Source organism: Engystomops pustulosus, chromosome 1, assembly GCF_040894005.1.
Source record: "Engystomops pustulosus chromosome 1, aEngPut4.maternal, whole genome shotgun sequence".
Lineage (NCBI taxonomy): Eukaryota > Metazoa > Chordata > Amphibia > Anura > Leptodactylidae > Engystomops > Engystomops pustulosus.
The window spans coordinates 187,514,425-187,530,061 of NC_092411.1; the positions used below are offsets into that span (position 1 = coordinate 187,514,425).

At 38.7% G+C, this 15,637-nt stretch overlaps 1 protein-coding gene across 1 annotated transcript in view; it reads right to left on the reverse strand.

Moving 5' to 3' along the window:
* Positions 1-15,637, reverse strand: part of FRAS1 (Fraser extracellular matrix complex subunit 1) — a 340,675-nt gene that overhangs the window by 1,661 nt on the left and 323,377 nt on the right. The window contains exons 67-73 of the mRNA XM_072115515.1: positions 15,059-15,209; positions 14,040-14,147; positions 13,303-13,462; positions 8,549-8,665; positions 4,150-4,316; positions 959-1,164; positions 426-572 (exon numbers count right to left, since the gene is read on the reverse strand). Of these exons, the coding sequence (XP_071971616.1) occupies positions 426-572; positions 959-1,164; positions 4,150-4,316; positions 8,549-8,665; positions 13,303-13,462; positions 14,040-14,147; positions 15,059-15,209 (1,056 nt within the window). The remainder of the gene's footprint in view (positions 1-425; positions 573-958; positions 1,165-4,149; positions 4,317-8,548; positions 8,666-13,302; positions 13,463-14,039; positions 14,148-15,058; positions 15,210-15,637) is intronic.

The following is a 15,637-nucleotide window of genomic DNA, read 5'->3' on the forward strand; positions in this document are numbered from 1 at the left end:
CAGAGAGTCATCAGAGATCACTATGTGTTACATTTAGAGGGAAACTTCAAATTTACAATGACACAGTGACCCCAGAAGATAACTAGTGTGTGAAGGGAGATGTTGGCTATCAGACCTGAGAGTAAACTATATATTTTTGGTTTATTTAGACTAAGTGTAGGGAAAAATTTATCTGTAAATATACATGTAGGCGGCAGCAGGGAGAGTGCAGACATTTATACATATAGATTGTGAGCCATCTTCATTGTGTATAGCACAGGATGAACACTGTTTGCTTAGCAATGGCATTTACAGTACAGGGCAGGTTTCAAGGTAGATTTTTAACAAAAGCTCACAGAATCCCCAAATAAACTTTATTACAAAAATGTGTTAAAGCACATCCCCTACACATAAGAAAAATAAGTGAAATAATGGTGGTAACTAACCTTATAGAGGGCATCGACTTTCATGGTAAAGCCATCCACTCCAGGCATGTTGCTCATGGCATAAAAATCTGGTGACTCAGCAGCGAAGGCTGCATCAAATGGGACATCATGGAACAACTTATCTGTTACTTCTGGCTGGTTTCGATCCTGTACAGTTCACAGAAACAACTTGCTTAACATAGTGACACACAGGAAATAAAACTTAAAATAACTAAGTGGTGTTTGCTTTCTTCCTTCGGTGTCGAAAAATGAAAGGATCTGGCCACAAATTTAAGCAAGAACATTTAAAAGTCAATGCTCCAAATCCACTTTTTCCAATGCTATTTTTTTTCCTGAAGGTTTTGCGTGTGGAAACTGTGTTTGCTGTATGCCAGAAGATGGCATCGTTACTTTCTGTATTCATGAACATTTTTCATTCATATATCAAAAGGTGGTTTACGCACAATTTGTTATTTCCTCCAAACAACCATTTTTTTTGTGTAAAATATCTTAGTACATGAACAAACCATATTTGGCAAAAACAAAAACCTTACCAAAAGTAGAAACCGATGCTTCAGGTTCTTATTAGGTTGAATACAGCCATACTGGGGTCCCTCATTATAAATGGTTCCTGTAGGATCAAAGAAGGGAACATATCCATCCTTCCCAGTGCAGAGATAAACCTTTTCCAGCTGGAGCTTGTATGCTGAATTCAGGTTCTGGTCTGGGTTCCAGAGTACTCTTCCATACAGGATTTGGCCTGCAAAGAGAGGGGGCCACTTACGTTTACTTAAGGTTTGCTCTAATATTTTTCACAAATATAGTTCAGGATTCATGACTAATCATACAAAGTGACTGATAAGGCCAGGGACTGGCACTCAGAGAATGGACGGTCACTGCTGAAGCCATTGATGCCATCCAGAGCCAGTGAGCATATAGGATTTCAGCAAATACCGCCCCAAATACAGTTTTCTTCAAACATGGTAAACTGATCCACACCCTCATCCAACTTCTATTTCTTCCTTTATGCATATTATAACATAACTGGACCCTCTGCTCTATTATTATATATATTACATATAGTGTAAATGGATACAGTATATACTGATAGCAGGCACTGAGATTCTGTGGTGAGATGTCAGTGTGTACTGAAGCCATTGGGTCATTAACATATCAAAAGGCTTTGAACAGTAAGAAGCCACCATGAACCAGGTGTGAGATTCCCTGCACACTACTGGGGTCTATCCTGAGAGGGTCTTAGGGTGGAGTTATAGGTGGTGGGAAGGGATTACACACAAGGATATTTAAGCATGGTAAAAACAGAAATCACCCTCTTCTGTCTCTTGCCTCCTGGCCCCCCCGGACGAACAGCACTTAACAAGGAACCAGGTCATATATTGTGTGTGCTTTCTGTGTATGTATATAACTTTATAAGAGTAATTATAACATAGTACTTATAATATAGTAGACTTTATACGTGTACCTATAGATATTCCAGGTGTTATGTGTTTTACCATATATATATACATAACTAAGTGTTTACAGTGAGTGTGTATATATTAGTGTAACTACATGTACATCCTGTAGCCGTATCCCATTCACACGTGGATCTGTGCCCTGCACGTGTATTGGAGGAGTAGATATATAGATGCTATTGTGCATGAGTCTCTATATGTACATGTATATGGTCAGGTATTGGATGTGACTCCTGCTTCAGGGTATATCCAGGAGCGGCTGTAGTATTAGATTATATTGTATATACATACACATTACTGGGGGCCAGGAAAAGAGGTTTGTGTGCAGTTGTGTTCTCTATGTATCTTGTATTGTATTTTATGTAGTTACTTTCACACATGTATGTTGTTAGTAAAGTCTTTTTTGTATATAAGTATCTGCGAGGGTTGTATGTTATTCCTGTGATATATGAAGGACTGGAGTGGGTGCTTATGGTAAATAGCACAGACTAAGGGGCTGGACAGAACCACTGAAGCCTAGAGGAACTGAATAGAAACCCAATCCCAAACCCCCCTTTATCATCCTTTAACGCCACATCCCATTTAAATTAGATTTTTTTAGCTCCCTAACAAAACCTTTTTTTAATTGTTCTAGTTACACAGGCTTTATTTCTACAAAACATATTGTTAGTATATTAAATGGTACTATTACAGTGTTTTGTACTAGGAAGTGAGATTGACTAAAAAAAAAAACAAACATAACTGCACAATTTTTTACTTGCCTGATTACTGATTTTACATTTTACTGTACTGTTTAATAGAAATAGTAGATTTATATACCTTATATACTCGAGTATAAGCCTAGTTTTTCAGCACAAAAAATGTGCTGAAAAACCCCCAACTTGGCTTATACTCGAGTCAAGGAAAAAGTAACGTGAACTCACCTTCTGATGCTCTTGCCATCCATCGCGGCTCCAACATTGGGTCCTGGTCCGTCACAGTTTTCCTGACATCAGCCGCATCGGCACACGCTATGATGTCAGCTTGCGGCTGACGTCATGGTGCCGGTCCGGGAGGGGCTGGCAGGCTATGTACTCGAGGGGGCAGGCTATATACTCGAGGGGGCAGACAGGAAGCATATAAACTCCAGGGGGCGGGCTGGCTGGCTATATACCACAGGGGCTGGCTGGCTATATACTCCAGGGGTCTGGCAGGCTATATACTGGGGGGGCTGTGACCAATTATTTCCCACCCTCGGCTTATACTCGAGTCAATAGGTTTTTCCAGGTTTTTTGTGTCAAAATTAGGGGTCTCGGCTTATACTCGGGTCGGCTTATACTCGAGTATATACGGTAGTTTACATTTTTTTTATCAAATAAATAAATAAAATCTCATAAAAAGATATATTGCGGTTTTCTGTAATTTTTTTATACTTAAAACTACAGAGCTAGGTAAGGTTTTTATTGACAGCAATTTGGGGACTGTATAACCCTTCGAGGTAACCTGTCAGTTAAACTAACTCACACTAACTAAACTTGTCTTTAGAAAATGCTATAATACATCAGTACAATTACCCCTATATTGTTCAGTCCCAAGCCTGTAAAATTTCCAGTGTCTATTCATAAAGTGGACTCCATATATGTCCGATCAATATCTTTAATTTGAGCAGAGTACCGTATATTCATGTTTTTCAATCTGAGCCTACAGCTTCCCGAAAAGGGGTACGCCTTCAACTCAGCCTCTGCTGAATTCAGAACTCTGCTCACATACCTCATTCCCACTTCTTCAGGAATGAGATACAGCAAGTTATAAAATTCTACAGAATTCCTGTGGGAGGGGGAAAAGAGGGACTTGAGAGATACATTGGCTGTGAGTGACTTGAAAAGAATTCTTGAGGGAGGGGTGAATGCCTTTCATTCCTGAGGGAATGGTATCAGAGAAATTTTAAAGATTAGAGAATTGGCAAAAAAGCAGCAATTTGGACATTTGGTAGTGTAATTTCAAATGTAATTTGTGTATACTGTATGTATACTGTTATAATTACTGTTATATTTTGATAGACTGGGCATTTTGCTTTTATACTTTTATGTATTTATAAATGTGGTTTAAGAAAAGGAGAGAGATTAAGTTTTTGTATTTTTTAAACTTTTTTTTTAGGGTATTGCCAATTGCTTCATTTGGGCAGCGTGTTTTATTGGTGCTTGATTGACAGCCATCAGTTAACGACATCTTGCCATAATTACAAGATTATACAAACAGGAAGAGACAAAAGGCAATGTAAAATCATTTACCTTTGGAGAATGCTCCTTTATAATCCATCTCTGCAAGTGACATCTCAGTCTTAGTAGGGTCCATCAAAAAAATCTTTTCATTGTTACATAGCTGAAATTCAGTGTTTAAAGAATATACAACAGGCACTGGACGGTTAGTTTGCTGAAAGGCGATGGGAATTAAAAACCTGAGAATAGAAATATAATGTAAGACGTAATGTAATTTTGTAAAATCATAAGTGTCTAGTAGGTTATACTGAGTATGTCTCCTGAATAAGCTATTTGCGAAACGCGTTTCGAGGTGAAGGGGACTAGGAAACTCCACAGGTATATTCAGTGTTTTTCTCAATTCACATTTTAAGCCAAATGCCTTAGTGATTTAGGTGAAAGTATTTACAGGCCTATAGTACCTCTTGTTGTAAATTATTTACATCTGTCACGTTTGTGGACTTTATTTGTCTTTGTATTTAAAAACAATATTTAAACCGACTGGCAGGCACCAGGCCCGGCGCCAGCACCCGGCCAACCCGGGCAAGTGCCGGGGCCCCGGGGTACTGGAGGGGCCCACTCGGGCCCCCGGATCAATTGTACCAGTGTCGCTATAAGACACTGGTACAATTGATCACCATCCGGAACGATCGCTTTTCTGCCTCTATGCTGCGCTGGTCGGGAGCGCAGCATAGAGGCAGAATCTAAAACTTGAGGAAGAATCTAAAACTCACCTGTCCCGGTTCCCACGATGCAGCGCTCCGCAGGGTATGCGACGGCTTTGAAGCCGGCGCACATGATGACGTCATCGGATCACGTGTGCCGGCTTCAGAGCCGGCGCGTACGGGAGGCCCAGGCAGAGACAGCTGCAGGCGCTGCTCCGTGGGAACCAGGAAAGGTGAATTTTTTCTTTTTTCTTTTCCGGAGGGGAGTGAGGGTGTCCACGGGGGGGTGGGGGTGGGGTCAGTGTGTATACAGGGGGAGAGGGGGGGGTGTTAGTGTGTCAGTAGGGGGGGTCATTGTGTCCACAGGGGGAGGGGGGGGGGTTCAATGTGTCTGGAGGGGGTCATTGTGTCAGCAGGGGGGTTTCAGTGTGTCCGGGCTCAGTGTGTCCGCAGGGGAGGGGGGGGGTTCAGTGTGCTGCCGGGGGGGTGGGGGCGGGGATCAGTGTGTCCCCAGGGTCAGTGTGTCCGCAGGGGGAGGGGGCGCAGTGTGCCAATGGAGGGCAGTCCACGGAGGGGCCCACTAAGGCTCTGTCGCCCAGGGGCCCACTAAAACCTGGAGCCGGCCCTGGCAGGCACAGTAGTCTGATTTAGTGAAAACTAGCAGAAGCTGTCTCGTGGATCCTGCCTTTTCCATCCTTATTTTAACAGCTGATATTTGGATACTGAATATATATGCTTTGATTGTATTCATAATTGTTATACAGCAATTTTTGTAAAATAATAATAATCTTTATTTATATAGCTCCATCAAATTCTGTAGCTCTTTACAAATCGTAGGGGACATTTTCACATTTAATAATACGTTAGAGAGTACAAAACAAATAGGAGTGAGCGCTCTGCTCACAAGAACTTACAGTCTATGAGGATGAAGGGGTGACACAAGAGGTAAAGAGCTTGTATAATGGTCCAGCCATTCTTTATAAGTATACAGTATATATTTGTATGAAGAAACTAAAAAATCTGGCACTGATGGGAAAATGATCATTTCAGTTCTTTATTCTGATAAAAGCATATAGCATAGATGTAAAGTGTTTCACTTTTGCAGTTTAATAATGTTCTACTTGCATACAACTCAAACTCTCTCACTCAGACAAAGGCGCATGACGTCACTATCACAACCAAAGTAATAAGATCGGCTTAGACTGTCTCCGTCTTCCCTCTTTTCTTGTGTAGTACATCTCAAAACTTGTTAAAAACATATACAAAAGGTAATAGGTAGTATAGTCTTGTGAGGTAAGCGTTTAAGATTTGATAGACATCAGCCAGGAATTCTAAATACAATTACAACTATCACAAACATGGACAATTTATTATGTTTGCAAAAAACATTCCCTGTACTTTATGGTGATATTAGAATGAGAACAATACATAAAGACAAAAACTGGCAACTATATATGAGAAAAGGTAGAAATGTCCATTTAGCCACCTTATATGTTGAAAGGATATTAATATAATGTGTTTTTCATTCTAATTATCGGCCAAAAAGATAATAGAAACATGTATTTCAGTAATAGCACAAAATCAGGTCCTTTCTTAGATTTAAACCATATGTTTCTGGTTTTTAAAATGAACATCCAATATGTTTTCATTAAATTTTTTCCTGTGGTCACCTCCCCTTGTGGGTTTTTGTCACTTTCTAAATCCCATTCCAGGAAATGTGTAGTTTGTGTATCGGGAATGCTCTTAAATAGACTTGGGGAAATTAATGAACCTATTGTAGGTGCTTTTTAAAAAATAGATCTTACCCTATTAGACATATGTTTTTATCTAAGTTTATTCTCTGTTTTAGCCAATTCTCTTTTTATTTCATTATTAAACCCATTCAGTATTAAAACATCTCAAAATGCACGATCAAAATACTTATAAAAACTGTTATTGCTGGCGGTGAACCCCACATAACAGAAAACAGCGCCCAAATGTTTAAAACATGAGTTTTGCACCATTTTACATAACATAAAAAAATGAATAAAAAGTGACACAAATTTCCTCTCGTCTGTTTAAGAGCATTCCTGATAAACAAACAAACTACAGGCAGTCCCCGGGTTACGTACAAGATAGGGTCCAGTGGTTTGTTCTTAAGTTGAATTTGTATGCAAGTCGAAACTGTATATTTTATAATTGTAGATCCAGACAAAAATGTTTTTGGCCCCAATGACAATTGGAGTTTAAACATTTTTTGCTGTAGTTGGACCAAGGATTATCAATAAAGCTTCATTACAGACATCTTACAGCTGATTATTGCAGCCTGGGACTATAGGAAAGCATTCAGAAAGCTTCAGCAGAGGTCAGAGGGGTCTTTCTGTAACTATGGGTTGTCTGTAAGTTGGGTGTCCTTAAGTAGGGGACCGCCTGTACACATGGTTACAGGTAACCATAGGTGTGGTCGTACAAAATGTTTGGTATGTGGCTTTATATCCATCACTAATAAATTATCTTCTAGTGTTAACAACACACAATTGTAACACTACATTTGTAGTATATTCAATAACTTGTACAACATGCCATAAACAATACGTGAGATGTACAATTAACTCTTTGTAAACACGCATTAGAAAGACCTAAAAAAACACCATTCTAAATATCTTTCGCAAAACTCAGAGGGACGTTTGTTTTCCTGGAAAGGGATTGAGAAAGTGACAAAAACCCACTCGGGGAGGAAACCACAGAAATAAAATGAATGGACAGAGAAACATATTGGATGTTCATTTTAAAAACTAGACAACCATATGGTTTAAATCAAAGTCGGGACCTGATTTTGTGCCATTACTGAAATATGTTTCTGATATCTTTTTGGCCAATGAATTATATTTATATTTTGAAAGGATATTAATTATTTGTATTTTTCATTCTATGGCGGCTAAATGGACATTTTTACCTTTTCTCATATATAGTTGACAGTTTTTGTCTTTATGCAGGAGTATTGTTCTCCTAATATCACCATAAAGTACAGGGAATGTTTTTTGCAACATAATAAATTGTCCATGTTTGTGGTAGTTGTAATTGTATTTAGAATTCCTGGCTGATGTCTATCAAATCTTATATGCGTACCTCACAAGACTATACTACCTATTACCTTTTGTATATGTTTTTAACAAGTTTTGAGATGTACTACACAAGAAAAGAGGGAAGACGGAGACAGTCTAAGCCGATCTTATTTATGACTTTGGTCATGTGATAGTGACGTCACGCGCCTTTGTCTGAGCGTGTGAGTTTAAAAGAGTGTTGACATTGTATGCAAGTTGACTGTGATTAAGCTGCAAAGCGAGACACATAGGTACCTGGAATGTGTTTTGAGTTTCTATACACACCTCTATGCTACATGCTTATCGAAATAAATAACTGAAATTGTGATTCTCCAGTCAGTGCTGGATTTTTTAGTTCCTTCATGTTGTGCTTGAAGTTCTTGGGGATGTTTTTTACGTGCATCGAGAGTCGCCATAAAGGAGGTGAGCAAGGCTTTCTTTTGTCTCTTTTTTTTAAAGCAATTTTTGTATATGTTATGTATAAAATAAAGTTTTTTCCTTTTTAAAGAGAAAAGTTTATTAGTCTCACAGTCCCATTTTGGTGTTATATTAAGGATGAAGTGCGGATAGTATGGAATCAGAGCAGAGTATTACATTTTGTCAAAGAGCATGTAAAAGTATAACTCAAACCAGTTGGCAACTAAGTACATAGCAAACACACTATCTATGCCTATCTATACTGACCTTTCTGGAGCATGTGCTGTGCAGGCAAGAGGTTTATCCCCAGGATCTACCCATGACTGTGTTGGTTGCACAGTGCATGGAATCAAGTAAATGGTATACTCTCCAGAATAGTCTTTTCTGAAAGGTAAAGGAAAAGCAAAGATTTATACAGTATAATTGCAAATTCACATGTATTGACCACACCATATTGAAATGCACAGAGTTCCTGCTTCCCCAATATGCAGCAGTGCCGAAAACTGTACAGATAGCATGAAGGTAAAAATATAATTTACCATTATCTACCATAGCTTATATTTCACCAAATCGAATGGCTAATTTAGCCATCGACAATAAGAATTGTAGAAACTTAAAAGTGTATTTGGGTATATCCGTACAACGTACACATCAATACACTGGTGTATTGAGGACCAGTCTTAACCCCTTTCAGACACGTAATACCCACGACTGACACTTCCCAGTACACAGCATTGGTCAATTAAATAACGCCACTAGGATGTAAATATAATTGGTTATGTAGGAAACAAGCTCATATAAAGCTCTATAATTAAATAAATAAAAAGTTATGGATTTTTAAAGGAGAGCAAAAAAAAAATTAAATGTAAAATCGAAAAAGGTGGGAAGGGATTAATTTCCCCCCTGCTGCGTACTGTTCGTACTACTTTTGATGCAGATAGTCATAGCACCCAAATAAATTCATAACTTACATTTCCCAAATGTCTGCTTTATGTTGCCATGGTTTTTTAAGATTCCAGATATTTTACTAGAATGTTATGAGGCTCAGAATTTGGGTGCCATTTTTCAAATTTTTGGGAAAATCACCAAAACTAATATTTAGATGGACCTGCTCAACTTTTAATTGACTGTGAGAGGCCTAAATAATAGCTAGACTCATAAATTACCCCATTATGGAAACTACACCCCTCAACGTATGAAAAACCACTTTTAAGAAGTTTGTTAATCCCTTAGGTGTTTTATAGGGGTTAAAACAAAATGGAGATGTGGTCTACAAATTGTAATATTTTTTGACAATACATTCATTTTGGGTGGAAAATTAAACATTTGTAATGGATTAAATGAAAAAAGGCTCCACAAAGTTTGATACCCAATTTCTCCCGAGTACACCGATACCATATATGTGGTGGTAACCTGCTGTATGGGCGCACGGCCGGGCATTGGAGGGAAGGAGGCGCCATCCAAATCAGATTTACTATGTCACATTGTACAGGCTATAATTTTTTTTGTTTTTTTTTATTGTGGATCTATAGGGGCTTATTTTTTTGCCACATGAGATGCACTTTTCTGGTACATAATTTTGGGGCATCTATAGCTAATTGGTGAGATTTTATTAACTCTTTGTTGGTGGAGGAAATGAAAATCATCAATTTTTAGGAAATATTTTTGTATTTTTTTTTTTTGGCCGTTTATCATACCGTTTTCTTTTTGCCGTTTATTTTTATTCAATGGGTCTCCACGATTACGAAAAGACCTTATTTATATAGTTTTTTTTAAAAATTTTTTCCCATTTTACTGAATAAAAAGTAATTATGCAAAAATGTAAATTTTAGCATCACTGACTTTCATCTGCATAACTTTTTTATTTTTCGGCTTACAAATCTGGTTAGGGATTTATTTTTTGTTCTTTTTAGTGGTCTTATTTTAGACTGCTAACTTTTTTAAATCACTTTTCATTTTTTAAAGGGTATTAATTGAAAATCTTTTTTTTGCAGCGTTTTTGAGGTTTGTTTTTTTACGGGGTTCATTTTGCAGGTCCAATAACGATTCTATTTTATTATCCAGATTGTTACGGATGTAGCGATACCAAATATGTGGGGGTTTTGTGTATTTTATTCAATTTTACTGAATAAAAACTAATTTGGAGACAATTTTGTTCATTTTAGAGTGGTCTTATTTTAGAGTGCGTAACATTTTTTGAATCACTTTTTAGATCATTTTTTTAAAGGTATTAATTAAAAATTATCTTTTTTCGGAACGTTTTTTTGCTGTTTTTTCCCCCGCGTTTACCGTGCAGGTCAAGTAACGATTCTGTTTTATTATGCAGATTGTTACGGCAATACCAAATATGTGGCTTTTTTTCTGTGTTTGTGCATGCACAGACAGTTTACAGTCAGATCTGGAAGGGGTCTGACTGCCTCGGACATCAGGCAGCTCCAGGGCACATGGCAGTCCTCGGGCCTGCCCAGAAGTGGATCGGATCCCCCGGTAAGCGGCACAGGAACACCCTTACACGTCGCGGTCAACTCGGCTCCGAACTCGGGTGTTACAACGCAGTGTCAGCTGTGATAGACATCTGACCGCCGCTGCTTCTGGTACCGGCTCCGTTCGTGAGCCGGTCCCAGAAGCTGGATGTTATACTGTGTCCCGGTGCGCTTAGCATGTAGCCGAAGGGACGTAGTGTAACGTTGTGGTGCGGGTTAAATCTGTGCCAGGTCAGAACTGGTGGAGATTTCAGCTGAAGTCTTTGCTGCGTTTCCAGCAGAGACCATATAAAATCAATGGACACCAATGGCCTCGCTCCTCTCCCCAGATTGTACACATTTGTCCTTATTCAAACCCAACTGAACATCTATTGAGAAACTAAAAATGCTTAACTGCCATCTGTCCCCAGGCAACCTGATCACACTTAATAGAATAATTCAAAAAGAACTGCAGAAATTGCAATACACACACAATCTGTGTGTGTATAAACCATGTGATATCATACCCTTTGAAGACTGTAATGGGTGCCAAAGGTGCTTCAGTTAAGTACTGAGTACAGGGTCTAAATTATAATGCAAATTTAAGTTTTGCCAATAAATTAGCAAATACTTGTAATTCATGGGCAGAATTATGTGTGGGGGGACTGTAGAACAGTATCAATGCCCAATTTCAGTATACATACAATGTAAGAAAAAGTGTAGTGCCCATATACATAAACAAAAAGGGTGGAAGTGCCTTCATGATACGCCTTACACAGAATTCAAGAATTGGTACTATGAAACCACACAGCAAAAAATAAGATCTAGCGGACAAGGATTAGTACATTTCCCCCATTGGGTGGCCTTAGAGACCATAAAAAAGGGACATCCAAACGTTTGATTTATTTAAATGTAATAATATTGCTATAACTTATATTTTACCTTTTGACTCTAGATGCTATTTTTCCTGTTTCCCGAGAAATGAGTTCTGTGATTAAAGTACCACGTTTTCAAGGTGGCAAACGTTTTACCATCTACCAGGACCTCATTAGACATTTTTATATGAACAAAAACTTGCCGGGCTACCACTGATCTAAAGGAGGGCTGCCACCCAAACCCCTGCTCACAATTGTGGTATCTGCACTGTTGGGGCTCTAATAGGGGTTTTTTTATAGTAAAAATAATGTTGCAGACTGGACAATTTTTCTCTGCTAAAAATAATGGAAGAGTAACTGTAAAGGTTTTTTATTTTTCATAAATCAATATCTCTTGGGACGTAAAACAACTTAGCCTATTATCTTTATTATCTATATGCAGTAGATTCCTTGTTATGGCCCCCAGATTACCTTAGTGATGCAATGGCTGCCTCCTCTCCATGTGCTGATAAGCCCTGGATTCCGTCAGAGAAACAAAGTGTAAACAAACTACGAATTCCTGGGAGGGGAGGGGCTGCTTCTCCCTTCTCACAGAGGAGGTAGCCATGTTTCAGTGAATCTAGCAGAGCTGAAAGTCTGCAGAACAGTGAATGCAGCAGAACTGAATACGTATGCAGATGTCTCCTGCACAGAATAGTGAAGTACAAGATCTCCCTGCTCCCTATCAGTCCCTCCATCCCAGTCTGTGATTCTACAGAAGTTTATCTGTCTGTCTCCTGCCCTTATTGAAATAGCATGCACCAATCGCAGGTGTTAGCAACAGGTGTTTGCTCCATTGTGCAGCAAACAACCGGTGAGTATGAGGAGGGCTTAGCCCGTGAGCCCACTTCATACTCCCCCCCCCTACGCAACAGGACGTTCAGGAACGTCTTTCTGCGTTTAGGGGGTTAAAGGGGAAGTCCCACAAAGACAAGTTTTTTTAAATGTACTCAGGATGACAAAACAACACATTATCTAATTCACTGTTATTTACAAAAAATACAGCAATTCACAGATATAAGTCCAACCCGTCTCTGTCAGTCCTGATGTACACAATTTAAGTGACTGAATTTAAGACAATTTAAGATACTGAATTCCTGCCAGCAGCAGCGTGAGCAGTGTAAAGCTACAGACAGATAGGTTCTTTATCTGGAGAGGGGGAGGAAGGCACAGCAGATCTAGCAGAATGTTGTGGAATAGCAGAGATATAGGAGAGCTAACTGTGTCATTGTGTTTAATAGGCATCTTATGGATCTCATCATCTAATCTCTGATCTGTTTAATCTCTGTGTCACATACTAGTACAATGCTCAGAAGGTAAATAAGTGCATATAGACAATGTACCCTGATAATCTAACCACGCTGTCGGCTCACAGCACTAGATGGGTCATGAAGTGTGTGCTTCGAGAGTACCCAACCACACCCTGGAAGTTTGCACTAATCAGTCTAAAACCGCAATAAAACTTGAGTAAAATTGTAAAGGGTAAAAAAATGATCTTTATTGTGCTAACATCACTAGGGGATTGAAAATGGCGAATTTTCTTTCATGGGCAAACCCCATTTAATGGAAAGTAGAAAACTTAAAAATTAAACATATTAAAAAATATGTCTGCATGATGCTTACTATATTCTTATGTATATTTTACCTGCTGTATGAACTTGTTGCTCTCCATAGCTGATATGGAGAGTCAAATGTCTGTGCACTCCACAATGGGTGAAGGTCAAATTCAATGCCCCCTAAGTGGTCAGGTGCCATTATACGAGACTTCATTTCTGGAAGAGTATGATGATCCATAACAAACTGGCCTGTGGGGAAAAAAATAAAGAACCACAGATTATTAAAGTGAACACTAAAGTTTAATTAAATCACCACCTAAATACATTTTATTTAATTTATTATACATTGTTAGTTGAAATATTATCACATAGCAATTTGTTGTCGGCAATTGGAAAAAAATTGATTTTGCAGGGTAGGCATGCATTAAAACAATAAACCTCTGATACTCAACTCCTTGGTTGCTCCCGTTCAGCCAATGTGCTGCCCATCACCTTGATGGTCTCTATAGGTTTCCAAAGCCCGGTGGCACCGTCCTAGCAAATGCCGCTCACCTGCTACAGCCTGAAACTAATGCTGTAGCAGGTGCATGGCAGTGGTCGGGACACCACTGACTACCTCTGAATACCAACTGAGGCTTGCAGTAATGGGCGGCGCTGTGAATGGGAGAGAGGTAGGTATGACAGGTTTTTTATTTTTACACCCCCCTTCCAGCCACATATCAACTTTTTTGTAATCCAGGACAACTCTTTTAAGGAAAATGAACACTAGATAAATGACAATTTACAGTCCAGCGTACATGAGCAAAAGATTGAAAAAAAAAATGACCTCTGAACTTAGCATGGGTTTTAAACTCAATGACCAGGCGACCATCTTCCCGGATATATATTCTTATAATCTGAAGTCTTGCAGAAAGGACACTGTCGGTCTGAATTCCTGCATTAAAACACATAACAGAACGTTTACCAAATGTATTCTTTTGTTCAGTAATTTGTGCAGTAATTTTAATAGACTTGAAGAATGTATTTAGCTGCAGCACTACTATGTGAGCATTTCATTTCCACTTACAGCCTGAAACTTTCCAATATAATTTCTTTATCAATTACTCGTGGTTTTCTAGATCTCTGCTTGCTGCCATTCTATAGAAAGCTTTACTTCCTGTGGACAGAAACCTGACCGTGGTTACAAAGGACCACGCCTCATTATAATACCCAGCTCTGATTACTCTCTGTGACATAACTATCTGTGCACATGTGTGACCATGGTCAGATTTCTTTCCACTGGATGTAGACGCAGAAGCTTTCTATAGAAGCACAGCAAGCTGAGATCTAGAAAACCACAAGGAAATGATACAGAAATGCAATTACATTGCATACATTAATGACATTAATTTGCTTAAATGGGAATACCCCTTTAAGTACAGTATACCTTTATTATGTGGCTCGACACAGAGGACCTGAGGTAACTAAATAAAACTTGGGTTAGATATCAGACCCTTTTAGTTTTCTCTGTAAATTTCTGTCTCCTAACCAGCTTTGTTCCACTGTACCCCCCATCCACTGTTGAGCATAAATGGTCCATAATAACAATTTGACTAATTCTCTTTATACCTATGATTACAGTGTAAATGCCATACATCAGCAGAATGTGTCATCCCTTCCTGGTAGAAACATATTCAGCGGCATATCTGAAAGCAGCAAGTATGTATATAAACAAGGGGTAGCAATAACAAATGTTTAATCATGTATTTACTACGCATTTTTCTTTCGCTGGACAGACATTCAGCAGCTAAATGCTTCATATTTTTATCATTATAAAACAGGTGTCAAACCAGCAGGACATTTTACCTGTTCTCCAGAGAACTGTGTCGTAGAAGAAAGAGAATTCCATCTCAGTGTGATGCTCCAAAGAAGCCCATCCCCTTGGTGCAGTGACATAAATGTAGGACACGTACAGAGGAACATGAACTGTCAGAAAGGACTGGGCAGAGTCCCGCACCTGTTGAAGATTAATATGCATATTTACTGTCATAGGAATTTTTTGAAAAATTTTGTAATTATATATTTTTTGATCTAGGGCGTCTTTATCAAAATACATTGACAGTTGCGAGTACAAAGTAGGGACAGAATTAAAATTAGCCCTCATGTACACTAACATTGTTTTTTGTCAAAGTGCTAGGTTTTGATTCAATGGATAGCACACAAACAAATTCCTATCCATGGGCTCAACTGTATGAGCCAAATGCCGAAGCCCCAAAACTCAAAGCAGGTCCTATTCCAGCCCAGACATTATCTATTGCTTAATAGAAAATTAATGGACTGCAAAGCTGATGTTTGCAGTCCAAAAATGCTTTCATTTATAGAGAGCTTAAATTGTGTGAAATAAAATAGGGCACTCGCACTCAAGACATTTGTTCATTTGTATTA